The sequence below is a fragment of the Camelina sativa genome, chromosome 16 (genome assembly GCF_030686135.1).
Source record: "Camelina sativa cultivar CO46 ecotype springtype chromosome 16, ASM3068613v1".
Lineage (NCBI taxonomy): Eukaryota > Viridiplantae > Streptophyta > Magnoliopsida > Brassicales > Brassicaceae > Camelina > Camelina sativa.
In genome coordinates, this window is record NC_141895.1 from 5,471,476 (window position 1) to 5,484,757 (window position 13,282).

Sequence of the window (13,282 nt, forward strand, 5' to 3'; positions counted from 1 at the left end):
TGACTATGTTATGAATGTTTACGAAGAGAGAGGAACTTAGTCCCAAAAAGTATAGCATTAACGCTAACAAATCCAAATCATCTATTCTGTTGACATTCAAAGGTTTGCTAACAGATCGAGGTTTCAAACCATTATTGATTTATTGTATATTGAATCTTCTTAAGTTTCAAATCAAACAAAAACAAACAATCAACGGTTTAGTGCTGAGGCTTGTAAGAAAAGCCGTTAATAGTGAAACCTCCATCAACGCAAATAGTTTGACCTGTTATATAAGAAGCTGCATGAAGACATAGAAATGCCACAAGCGATGAGACTTCATTTGCCTCTCCAACACGCCCCATCGGTGTCCTGCTCTCCACTGCTTTGTTAACCTTTTCATCACTGAGTATCTGAGAATTTTTTTCACTCATGTTAAAACTATGAAGTAATATTAATATAGCTTTGACTTAATTAATTAAAAATTCACATGTTATTATTTTAAAAAATTCTCTAAGAATCTGAGAGATGTTCACTTAAAATTAAATTACGAAGCAAGAAATATATAATCTTTGGCTTAAGTTAAAGATTCATATAATCATATGTAATAATTTTATTCTTTATCTTATTTTTTGTAGTATCAAGGAGATCTTTGGTTTTATAAATTTCTAATTAATAGCCTTACATCGGCAACTAAAGGAGTTGCTATGACCCATGGACACACAGAGTTAACCCTTATGTTGTCACTTGCCCACTCGCATGCTAAGTTTCTTCCCAGCTGATTCATAGCTCCTAAAACACACATTTATATAATTAAGTCTCAGAACACGATGCATCAGTCGCTGTTTGAATATATACATACATATAATATACCTTTAGTTGCTCCATAGATGGATGAACCGGTATGCACAACCCCAGAAACAGAGGAAATGAACACGATGCTCCCAGAACTTGAAGCTTTTAGTAAAGGATGAGCAAGCTGTGAGAGATGAAAAGCCGACTCGAGATTTGTAGCCATTATAAACGAGTATTCTTCTGTTGTAAACTCTGTAGTAGGCTTGTCTATAAACGTTCCCGCATTGTTTACCTACATATGTATAAATTGATAGATACAACAAAACACTAGGTTTGATTCTTGTACATCCCAAGCCCAAGAAGAAGAAGCTTATATATATGTATACTTACAAGGATGTTGAGCTTTCCTTGGAAGAGAGAGGAAACGGTTTCAATGAGTTTCTCTCGTTGCTCACGAGAAGAAACATCGCAGATAGAAGTAGAAACCTGAAACCCTTTTGCTTGCCATTTACGTAAGCTATCTTGAAGTTGAGTTTCGTCTCTTGCACATGTGTGGACTCTTGCTCCCAACATTGATAATTCCTCCACCACAGCTTCCCTGTTCATGAAACACACAAACATAGTTGGTTCTTCCATACCAAAATATCACAATACAGTAAAAAGAACATATAAAATGTTCATGACTCACCCGATGCCTTTAGAGCCACCGGTCACAAGAGCAGTCATACCTTGAAGACTCCATCTTTTCTCCATTTTTCTTGTATCTTACTTGAATTGACCAGAAAAGCCACAAATTTTATGTATACAATGAATCTGGATCATATAAGTGTGAAATATATATGTTTGTATGTGTGGTGGAAATATTATGTAGTCGTATGAGATCAGAGAACAATGACTAAAATATCTAAGATAGTGGTTCTGACCAATGGATAGGCTTCAAAGTTTGTAATATATTTCTTCATCTTGAATGGGGCAAAAAGAAAATCTATATAAGGAGGATGACCAACTCCTTCCATTTGAGTGACACATCAGTAGTGGAGAGAGCGACACATCAGCAGTAGAGAGAGTGCTACCTATCTATTTTTATTAAAAGCAAACAGACCTAAACTTAAAGGAATATAAAACATCTTTCAATTTTTTAAAAAAAAATTTATATCACAAACAGTTTCAATACTTACATAAAAAAATTTAAAGAGGCTTACAACATGTCCCAAAAAAATAGATGCATCGCCAAAAGACAAAAGGGCATCGCGAGTGAATCAAAGCGTCACTTCTTCCTCTTGGCATAAACCATGAATGTATTGGCATATGGTTTAAGCGTTACAAATTTGTCAATAGTTTGAAAAGTTGCATTAGTGATAGAGATATTGATTAATATTATAAAAAAAATTATGAAAGTTTGTCCCTAAAGAAATAAATTTTTATATATAAAGAAGATTAGAGTTTTGTTCACTATCAAATGGAAGATATTTGAATAAAACTGTAGAATGTTGGTTTAGAAAAATACTGAGAAAAAGAGGAAGATAGTTGAATAAATTCATGACTATTGGTTTTCCTATTTTAATATTTAGAAGTTGTCAAAAAGAAAACTGACTAAAATTCTTATTAAAAACCAAATTCTAGAGTTATATTCAAAAAATTGAAGAGCTGACATGAAAAGAAAATGTCTATCTTAATTATATCTATTAACGAGTTTAGCCAATCTACAATTCTTGATAAATAGAAAATGTTAGTGTTTCATAGTATTTAATTGAGAAGCTTAAGTATGAATATATCTAAATACTTAAGCTTTTTTCTTAATGAATATAAAATTTATTCAGCCAAAAAACTATTTGTTACAAAATATGCATCTTTAGATCAAATTTTCATTAAAAGTATTGTCTTTTGAAGTTTTAGACAAGAATTGTAAAATGTTTAAATCTCTAAGTATTTAGACAAGAATTGTAAGTTTTAGACAAGTATTAAAACAATCAAGAAATGATCATGTAATCTGTAATCGTGCCTTGATCTTAAATTATTTGTTTCTGGGGGAAAGAATCAAGAAATCACGAGATAAAACACGACAAAGCCGTTCTCGTCGTGAGAGTTTAAGACAAACAAAAAAACGCGACAAAGACGGAACAACAACAACAAAAAAATAAGTATATATAATCATGTTGTATTACAATTAACATGTAAAATCAGATACAGACGTAACAACAACAGAATAGAATAAGCATAATCTTGTTTATGTTACAATCATTGAAATTCAGTGACAGAGACGGAACAACAACAATGAAATAAGTGCGCTATAATCATGTTGTGTTGTGTTACAATTAGCATTCTTAAAATCAGTGACATAGGCGGTAATATATACTCTCTCAAATCTCAATTCTATTAACATTCTCAAGTTATGTTGCTTGGGGTCGTTGATGAGAGTATCCATGTACCTAATAAAGCACCAATCAACAACTACCAAAGCCGGCCAGTAAACCACGATCAATCAAATGTCAAATAGACCTGAGTTGAAGCATATAGCATTTTGATTTTCAATGTAAATTATATTTTTCAAGATTTTCACAATTAAAAAAAACAAAGCTAAACTCTACATAATAAATAAATTAGTAGTAAATTAAATTGTTTAAAAAATGGTAAACCATAAAGTCTGCCTATAGCGCGGGTATTCATCTAGTGTTTTATAAAACAGAGAAGAAAGGACAAAATTTTCATTATTGGATTATTACAATAATAGTTTGTTTTCGGAAATATCTTCTTATTAATTAGGTTTCTTGTTTTACTCATAGCGAACCCATATTGCATAAATTTATAAAAAGGTCAAATTGATTTAAAAGGACATTTTTGCTTCAATTTGTTCCACTATACTTTTTTTTTTTGGAGTTTGGTAAAATAGGTTTTAGAATACAGAAAAACTCAGTTATACCCTTAATACAGAAAAAACCAAAATTTCCTTATCAAACTTTTTCTATATTTCTTCTTTTGTATACTTCCTATATTTAATCAAAACAATACTTCCTTTTTTTAATAATCCATTTCCTTATACTTTTTTTACTGATTTTTGTATTACTTTTTTTTACTACTCACCTACCTAAAAGAAAAAAATCTCGACATTATCCATCAATACCCACCGGCGAGTATCTCTCTCTCTCAAACGATATCGACTCCGGTAGCTTCTCCCACCGGCGAGGATCGACGACTCCGGCAGCTTCTCCCACCGGCGACGACTCCGGTAGCTTCTCTCTCTCTCTCCCTCTCCCTCTCTCTCTCTCTCTCTCTCTCTCTAGACACAATTGAGGTTTTCCCCAAATCTATTTCAAAAAATTTCTCCAAAATTTTGATTGAACCCAATCGATTTCTCTCTCTCTCTCTCTCTCAATCGATGCATGCAATTGTTTGTTTGGATTGTTGTGGTTGTGTTTTTTTTCCCCAAATGTGATTTTTCCCCCAAATGTGATAATGTATCGGTTGAAATTTGTTTCAATATAGTCAATATAGTTTCTATATGTGTTTGATTGTTGTGGGACAAATTTTTTTCCCCAAATTTGATAATGTATCGATTGAAATTTGTGTTTTTTCTTATAGTTAGTATAACTAATCAATTGAAATCATCTGTTTTTCTTTTGTTGTCTGTTGATTTTTCAATGTTACCACGTTCTTTTGAGTTAGTTGAGCTATAAATTATGTTGTGCAGGCGATCCAAGTCTCTTATGAAATCCTGAAGCTTAGTCAGGAGATTGCATCTGATCTTTTTGGTGAAGAGCAGAGCTGGAGCCATTGAGAAAGTAAGGTGAGTGGTTTCCTCTTCCCCGTGTTCCCTCTTGTTTCATTTTATTGTCTACATTTTATAGCTAATTGATTGAAATTTATGTCTTTTCTTATGTTAGTATAGCTAATCGATTGAAATTTGTGTTTTTTCTTACAGTTAGTATAGCTAATCAATTGATTGTGTTTTTTCTTATAGTTAGTATAGCTAATCGATCATGTTTTTGTGTTTTTTCTTACAGTTAGTATAGCTAATCGATCATGTTCATCATACTAATGAATATCATTTTCTTAATTTTTTTTGTGTAGCTATGGAAACAGAATTTCCTAAACGCCTGTTTAGAGATGGATTTGAGCCACAAGTGAAGAAGATTAACAATTCCTGTCGAATTTCTATCTTGGGCAAAGTCATACAAGCATTACCTAAAGAGTATGAGAAGGTGAAGAATGATCCAGTCTTTTCACATGTCTTTGCACTCTACGAGAATGGTTTAGGGTATTCAGGACGTTTGATACACAGCATGATGTCTAGGCAATTGGTTACAAAGAAAAAAAAAGAGATATGGTTTGTGTTTGGAGGGAAGCCACTCAGATTTTCAATGCAAGAGTTTCATGCTGTGACTAGGCTCAAATGCACTGCGGATTCTAGTTGTAATTTAGAGAATTGGAAAGATGATGGTGGGTTTTGGAGTAAATTGATGAAGAGAAAAGGTCCGACTATTAGCATTAAGAGCTTGGTTGATGTTCACTTACCTGTAATTCACAAATGGAATGAGGTAGATAGGATCCGATTGGTGTATCTTCTTGTGATAGCTGGGTTGGTTATGACTAAGGATGAGAAAAAGTATATTCCACTCAAATACATCCAGATGGTAATGGATCTTGATAAGGTGATGACTTATCCTTGGGGTCTTAAAGCTTTTAAAAGTCTTGCTAAGTCTATCATAGAAAAAAGAGAAGATTTGAAGAAGATCAATAGCTATGCATTAGATGGTTTCTCATATGCATTTCAAATATAGGTGATGGAGGCAATTCCAGACATTGGAAAGTTGTTGGGAGAAAAGATTATCACTGAGTTTAGAGAAGCTCCTCGATGTTCTAACTGGAAAGACGCAGCCAAAGTATCATATGATGATATCATCCAACTAGAAAGTACATTTGGACCGAAGGTACTTTCTTTGCCAACCCAACTCTTATCACATGTTTTTTTTGTTAATAGTTGATGTCATTGTTTAATCTTTAACTCCTACCTGTTTTTTTTTTCTTTTTTTTTAGGATATTGTTTATCCATACATATCTATTACTGGCGATTTCGGCGTTGTTGACTCCATTGAGTTTTTATGGCGTGACGAAACAAGCGATGGTGAAGTCGATAATTTGAAAGATAAGATCAGTTATGGAAATGATTTTGGAGACCATATTTGGGGAACTGTACAAGTTGATGATGTGGAGGGTGAACATATTCAATTAAAAGATGATGTTGGCAGTGAGGTGTGTGAAGAAAATCAAGGGTCTAGTGCAACAAAGAGTGGTGAGAGTATGCAAGCTGCTAATGATGAAGAATCAGGTTGCAAGAGGAAGAGACAACCTGATCATGGTGCAGAGAGGAGGAAAAAGAAACTGCTCTATGAGCGAGCAGCAACAACACATCGAGCTGCAACAGATGAACAAATGAAGTCCTTTATTAGTGTGTTTGAGACTTGTTTCAAGAGTTTTGAGAAGAAGGTTGACAGCCGATTGGAAAAAATAGAAAAGGATGTCTCACTCTTGAAGGATACTTTAACTTCAGCTGGAATTACAATAAGCACTCAAGCCATGGTTGATCAACCATCCATTCCAGCATAAAAGAAGAGTAAATCTGTGGTACGTAAGACTTAAATCTCTATGTTATGTATGTTTGTGTTTTTTTTTTAAGACTCTAAAAGAATATGTAATCGGATATGTATGTTTGTGGGTGTAATAATAAGTGTTGATATTTTTGTTAAACTTTTTGTATGGACAGGATGAAACGGTTTTAGTTGATGATCTTTTCACTCATCATAGTGAAATAGATCTTAATTTGGATACACAAGAATTTTTACAGAAATCAGTAGGGCACCTATCTCAAAAAGCAGATGTACTTGGGTTTGATCCTACACAAAATGTATTATGCAAAGATGACATACGGAGATTGAATACTACTAACGCGGGTGAATTTGACATAGATTCTGTTTTGGTGTTCGTTTCTGATGATCGATTCGAAGCTTTTGCAGAGTGGCATAGAGCAAGGGGGTAAGTTGTTCAATTATATTTTACTATAATTGTAACAGTTTTATGCTCTTTCGATGCTTATGCATAGTGTTTTCTTTTGTGTATTTGCAGAATTATTCAGTTGGGTCCAAGTTTAATTAACGAGGAATTACTAAAGCGAGTCATGACAAGCAACGTTTGGCTTCATAATCCGGTACGTTGCAATATTTGGAGGGAGTAACGCTATGTAATACTTTATTATATTTTTTTTTAATTGCAATTTTTTTTTGCAATGAAATATTTTTCAGGAAATGGATGCTATGATGTATATATTTCGGGAGAATACATCTTTAGGCCGACTAAAGTCAAATCGTGTTGGCTTCATGAATTGTTTGTTTAGCATGCAAATCAAAAACGAATATTTGAAGTTTAGAGAAGGTAAAAAAGGCCACAAGGGGGATTCTATGATCTTGGGTTATGCAAACGGTGACTTCCCTTCTCATGGAAAGACGGGGAAGAAATGGGCATTAGACTTCGACAGAGTTTACGCTCCTGTGAATTCAGTAATAAGCATTGGATATCTGTGTGCATTAATTTTGCCCTAAGAACTGTTGAAGTATTTGATTGTTCTGGTATGACCCACAGAAGTCATGTGGATCCATTTGCAATCCTCGTCCCTCGACTTGTGAAGGAAGTTCAGACCAAAAGCTATGGTAAATATCTTCATTTGTCTCCATATACTATTATTTTTGCTTCAGTGCCACAAAATCTTAATAAGTCATGCTGTGATTGCGGAGTGTGTGCACTTAAATACATAGAGTGTCATATGCATAATCTGGATTTGAGTTTGATAAACGATGACAACATTAAAGAAGCTCGTACGAAGATTGCATTTGACTTGTGGGAAGCAGCATCTGATCATGTGTTCATTGAGCGAATGAAGAAGTATGAGCCTCCACCTTCATCGCCTCATATTGTAGAATTATGATCCTTAGTTAAATTTTTAATTGTGCTACGATTATTATTGTAATTCACGTCTTCGTACGAGCATTATCATTTCTTTATTTATTTGGTTCTTATTGGCATTATCATTTATTTATTTATTATCACATCTTGTTCTTATTTATTTGGTTCTTATTAGCATTATCATCTTGTTTTTCAACACCATCGAGGCACACACAAATATTTCAAACACGTCTTCTATAACTTGGGGTGTCATGCTTCTAAAATTCACACAATCCAATAACATTGACCATAAACATATGAAAAAAAACATAAGAAATCCAATAACGTGTATTTGAAACATAAGCAATTGAAGATTAAAAAACATAAGAAATCCAATAACATTATAAACCTCCATGTAAGCTAACACCTATAAACCTCCATAAGACTACATTATAAATTCTGGAAGATTTGGGATGTCATGCTTCTAAACCTCCATGTAAGCTAACACTTAGCCAGCCTGAGATGAAAAAAAAAATATATTCATTGTTAAATTAAAGAAACTAAAACATGTATTTGAAATGATGTGTAAAAGTTGCTGAACAAACCTATTATTAGATTGTGTTTTCACATGTCGATCTATTGTGGCCTTCTTTACCACAACGGCCACACTTACGCCTCTTCGCTCCTTGTGACGATCTTATCTTGTCTTCCACTGATTCATATCTTCTTTTTCTTCTTCTACCAGCTCCTCTTCTTGTCTCAGGTGGTACAATTTTTACATCACCAACAGTTTCGGGAACACACCATTCATCTTCAGGAACACCTATAGGATTAATGTTTTCCTCGTACAATGATCTCCATGCAGCAGTAGTGAACACATCATCAGCGTATGGGTACAGAATTTTCCCAATACTAAAACATGCTTTTATGGCATGTCTACAAGGAAGCTTTCCTGTGTCGAACTTTCCACATGAACAAGTCCTCTTCTCCAAATCAACAATAAAATCTACTCCTTTACCTTTAATCTGTAATATGAATTGAGAAATAGGATAAGCTTTAAACTTTTCACCCTTCTCTATTCTTCTAGAAATCTTCTGCTCCACGTCAATGGTTAAAGGGTCGTTCTGCTGCTCACTTTGTGCCCTACGCTCATAAAACCAGCGGGTTAACATTTCTCTAATGCTATCTAACAAAGGAATGATTTTCCAACATGTAGACCCTTCGAAGCACTCAGCACGAACATGCCATTTGCAAACATTATCAATACAGCGTATACACCAAAATCTTCTACCAGATTTAGTAACTCTGTAATCGAAGTTATACTTCATCGCAAAAATTTCTAAACTTGCCTGTAAAGCTTCCTTGCTTTTGAAATATTGTCCCTTCTTTACCATAGAATCAACCATCATAGATCTAGCACCAACTTCAGCGTCCTTAGAAGTTATGAAGTTAGAATCATTCGGTTTTGCTTTACTCACAAATTTTGGCAGCTTTTCACGCAGAAGAACGTCAACTCCTCCCTCACTTGAATCGTTTGGTTCCTTATTCAGATCAATATTGCTTCTATCATTCACCGTGGCTTTAAACGTCACACACAACCGTATGTTATTCTTCATTCTCCAATAAGCAAAAAACAATTTCACTTGGCGATCATTCATCATAACAACCGGAGGAGAATCAACACTGAGATCAAAGGATAAATAACTAAATTCCACATCAACCATATTTTGTTGTATTTCATAGTCTTCCAAAACCATCATCTTTAGCTCTTCAAGAGTTGAATTGGCTTGAAAAGTAAGAAGTCTCCCACGTTTTTCTTCATCAACAATAAATCTCCATTCATTTTGGCCGATACATCTCCATACACCACATGTTACATAGATTTGCAACATACTGCAAAATGAACTCTTGAATGAAATTTAGGTTGGAAAATGTTGAAAAAACTTGAACAAAATCGATTAAAAATGGGGTTTAATGTTTTCAGAACACGTTTTCTAAACATGTTAGAACGTAATCTTAAGAATATATTTGATTAGCATAATTTCGGGATTACGTAAATATTTTGTTTCCTTAAATTTCGGATTCAGTTTCCTTGTCTAACATAGTGTAGAATATACTTTCTAAATTATGAAGAACATAGAGGAAAGTGTAGAATTAGTGTTCTAATTTTCGCAGGACACATGATAAAATGTAGATTTCATATTCTGACTTCAGTAGAATATGTATAAAGTGAAGAAAACAAATTCTAAAATTTGTAGAATATAGAGTTATGTGTAGAATATATATTCTAATTTCTGTAGAAGACATACAAAATCCGACTTCTAAAAGTTTTAGAAGATATATTTATTCTAAAGTTTTCAGAACAAGTAGAATGCGAAGAATTTGTAATCTACATTTTTTAGAACATGTACAGTATGTAGAATTTATAATCTAATATCTTCAGAATATATACAATTAGTAGAACATGTATTCTAAATGTTGCAGAATAATTTTTTTTCAATGTTAAAACATCAAATTTTCATCAAAAACACCTTATGGCAACCTCTTTCTTATTTGTAGAATTTGTTTTTAGGTGATTGAAATTTTAAAATTGCTTAAAAGTTAGTTTCATTTTTTTAAAGGGTAATTTAGGCATAGTGGCAAATTTAGCGTAGAAGGCATAATGGGACAAATTGAAGCAAAAGTGTCCTTTTAAATCAATTTTCCCTTATTTTAATGAAGAGTAGTGTTTTAAAAAAAAAGGTTTCTTTAAATTAAGATTAACTTAATACTGTTGAGCTTGCTATCGAACATCGTTGAGGCGATTTGCATCCGTGTCATGGCAAGAGTATGTGCATCACATACCGAACCATTAAAACCCTTTTCCATAAAATTTGATAGAGCAGAGTTTTATTAGATTACAAGGCCATTAGAGATTTTAAGACATTTAGAGAAAAACACAGCCAAGCTATCCCCAAGAATGTTGCTGATAAGAGAAGTCATTAACAGTGAAACGTCCATCAATACAAATAGTTTGACCCGTTCTTAAGCATGTGGCTTATAGGAGAATCCATTAACAGTGAGACCTCCATCAACACAAATGGTTTGACCAATTATATAAGAAGCTGCAGGTAGACACAAGAAGACCACTAATGATGCAACTTCATTCCGCTCTCCAGCGCGACCAAGTGGAGTTCTACTGAACAATCCCTCCTTGAAACCGACGTTGTTGAGATTCTTTAAGGATACAAAATTGAAAAATTGTTAGAGAATTATTGAGGTTTTTACATCCACACAAAATAAAATGTAAAAGTTGAAGATATATTGGTGTTGTTACTGGTTATACAACACAAGAGAGATGATCAAGAAGCAATGAGTAAACCTGATACAACCAAGAGTACAGACACAGATGCAGTGAACAAGTCTGACGCAAACATATGTTGAGACACAGAAGCAGTGATCAAGCTGGAGCATGTGTAACCAGCTACAGACACAGACGCAATGATTCATCAGATAGAGAATCAGAGAATCTCACATGGAATGAAGTGACGTGTTGAACCTTGGAGTGTTATTGAGAAGATCCAAGAAGTGAGAGCTCAACCAATTATGCTTTAAGCTCATGAGAACAAGTCTTCCATTAGCAGCTGAGTAAACCTCAAAGCACAACAGAGCAGAAAGGAGGTAGCAGCTGCATAATACAATAGAGCAGAAACATGTTTTAGCAGCTGAGTTTACTTGAATCGCAACGCAGAAGAAAACATAACAGACAACATGGAGTGACTGTGTAGTGCAACACAGGTGAAAACAGAGCAGACATTGTGCAGTGGCTGTGTAGTGCAACAGAGCGGAAAAGCTTCAAATTGCAGCAAACAGTGGAGCGGTTGTGTCAGAGAAAAGGCATGCATGTGTTAGGAACAACAGTACAAAGACATGGGTCAAGTTGACAAAAAGAGAACAAGCTTTTACCCAGAAGACAAGAGGAAGAAGTTTGTGGAACCTAGAGTTTGTGGAGAACTCTAAGAGGTATAAAAGGAAGAGGTGGTAGCAAGAAGGAGCTTACGCACCCTAGACCTAAAATTGAGAGAAGCACACATGTTGTGTGTGGTGTTGTCCCACCAGCAAGATTGAGAATCTGTTGGTGGTTTTTGTAGAGGTTCACACTTTTCAGAAAAGACAAAGAGTGGTGGTTCCTTAGTTCATGTAGATTAGAGTGGTAGGCACAAGTGTGTGCTAGATACCATTGGCAAATGTGACTTTTGCGTTCTAATTCTAGTGAATGATTCTGGACTTGGTCCCGGGGATGTAGGTTATCCGAACCCGTTAACAAATCTCTTGTGTCGTCTCTTCACTATCCTTTCATCTCTCTGTTAAGTATCGCACATACAGATTTGTCATATAAGTCTGTAGATCTACCACGCATCTCATTATTTCAAAAGTTAATTTTTTTATTACAGATTCGGCCTGAGGAGTCTTGATGATATTTGGTGCAACAGCGTTGGCTCTTATGCCTTCTTTTGCCCATTCACATGCCAAATTCCTCGTTAGCTGATTCAAAGCTCCTGAAATAAAAATAAAACTCCTTAATTAGTCAGTTATGCAAAATTGAACCGTCTCTAGTAGTAACTGTGGTTACCTTTCGTTAGACTATAAATGGATCCACATTCAACTGATACAATCCCTGTAACAGAGGAAACAAAGACGATGCTTCCAAATCCTGAAGCCTTTAAGAGAGGATGTGAAAGCTGGCTAAAATGGAAAGCAGCTTCCATATTTGTTGAGATGTGGAAAGAGAAATCTTCTTCCACATATTCTGTTGTTGGCTTCCCACGAAGTACACCCACGTTATTAACATATATGGCGTTTCCATAATATATCTGTTACGGAGTTCACTTTAGATATATATATATATATATATATATATTTAGTTCTTGTAGATCACAAGCCTGAGAAGGAACGCTTACGAGGATGTTGAGTTTTCCTTGGAAGAGGGATGAAACAGTTTCCATGAGTTTCTCTCGTTGGTCACGAGAAGTAACTTCGCAGACAGAAGCGGTGACCCGAAACCCTTTTTCTTGCCACTCACGTAAGCGTTCTTGAAGCTGAGTTTCGTCTCTGGTACATGTGTGGACTCTTGCTCCCATCATAGATAGTTCCTCCACCACAGCTTCTCTGTTTACGATCTCACAGGTAAACATAGTTATTTGTATATATCACAACACAATAAAAGAGCATATAAGATGAGGACTGACCCGATTCCTTTAGTGCCACCGGTCACAAGAGCAGTCATACCTTGAAGACTCCATCTTTTATCTATTTTTCTTGTACGTAGCTTGAGTGTCCAGAAATGCCACAGATTTTATGTATAAAATGAATTTGGAATCAGATAAGTCATAAGTGTGAATTAATGAATATGTTTATAATTTTGTGGTGGAAATATTTTCTTTTAATGTCTAAGATATATATAGTGAGTGGTCCGGAGACAACATTCTAGTTTGTTCTAAAAGTCTTAACACATGGATAGGGACATAGGGTTCTTCTCCCTTAGTTTCTTTTGTAAAACTTTTCTTACGACTTTTTTTATTCGTCAATGTAATTTTCA

General features: G+C 34.5%; 3 protein-coding genes and 1 pseudogene across 7 annotated transcripts; 2 read left to right on the forward strand and 2 right to left on the reverse strand.

The window, feature by feature from the left end:
* Window positions 1-36: 36 nt before the first annotated feature.
* LOC104749954 (tropinone reductase homolog At2g29150) lies at window positions 37-1,923 on the reverse strand. Its single transcript, XM_087492953.1, has 5 exons — window positions 1,460-1,923; window positions 1,162-1,369; window positions 850-1,063; window positions 662-768; window positions 37-389 (listed from the first exon to the last, which is right to left on the reverse strand). Exons 1-5 carry the CDS (start codon window positions 1,522-1,524, stop codon window positions 198-200), a joined length of 786 nt encoding a protein of 261 aa, XP_087349079.1. The 5' UTR covers window positions 1,525-1,923; the 3' UTR covers window positions 37-197.
* Window positions 1,924-3,843: 1,920 nt separating this feature from the next.
* LOC147925150 (uncharacterized) lies at window positions 3,844-6,596 on the forward strand. The gene is made up of 5 exons (XM_087493525.1): window positions 3,844-3,997; window positions 4,460-4,555; window positions 4,840-5,420; window positions 5,550-5,699; window positions 5,806-6,596. Exons 3-5 carry the CDS (start codon window positions 4,842-4,844, stop codon window positions 6,373-6,375), a joined length of 1,299 nt encoding a protein of 432 aa, XP_087349651.1. The 5' UTR covers window positions 3,844-3,997; window positions 4,460-4,555; window positions 4,840-4,841; the 3' UTR covers window positions 6,376-6,596.
* On the forward strand, window positions 6,471-7,747 carry LOC147925151 (uncharacterized; annotated as a pseudogene).
* A 2,798-nt stretch (window positions 7,748-10,545) lies between these two features.
* LOC104749955 (tropinone reductase homolog At2g29310) lies at window positions 10,546-13,114 on the reverse strand. 5 transcript variants are annotated; one of them, XR_015585077.1, is made up of 7 exons: window positions 12,933-13,114; window positions 12,645-12,852; window positions 12,317-12,557; window positions 12,136-12,242; window positions 11,922-12,047; window positions 11,066-11,371; window positions 10,667-10,920 (listed from the first exon to the last, which is right to left on the reverse strand). XR_015585077.1 is itself a non-coding variant. In XM_087492960.1 (5 exons), exons 1-5 carry the CDS (start codon window positions 12,968-12,970, stop codon window positions 11,339-11,341), a joined length of 627 nt encoding a protein of 208 aa, XP_087349086.1. In that variant the 5' UTR covers window positions 12,971-13,114; the 3' UTR covers window positions 10,989-11,338. The 5 variants fall into 5 exon arrangements, 3 of the variants coding, with proteins under 3 accessions (XP_087349086.1, XP_087349085.1, XP_087349083.1); XR_015585078.1 differs by lacking the exon at window positions 11,922-12,047 and having other exon boundaries at window positions 10,546-10,920; XM_087492960.1 differs by lacking the exons at window positions 10,667-10,920; window positions 11,922-12,047 and having other exon boundaries at window positions 10,989-11,371.
* Between the last annotated feature and the right edge of the window lie 168 nt (window positions 13,115-13,282).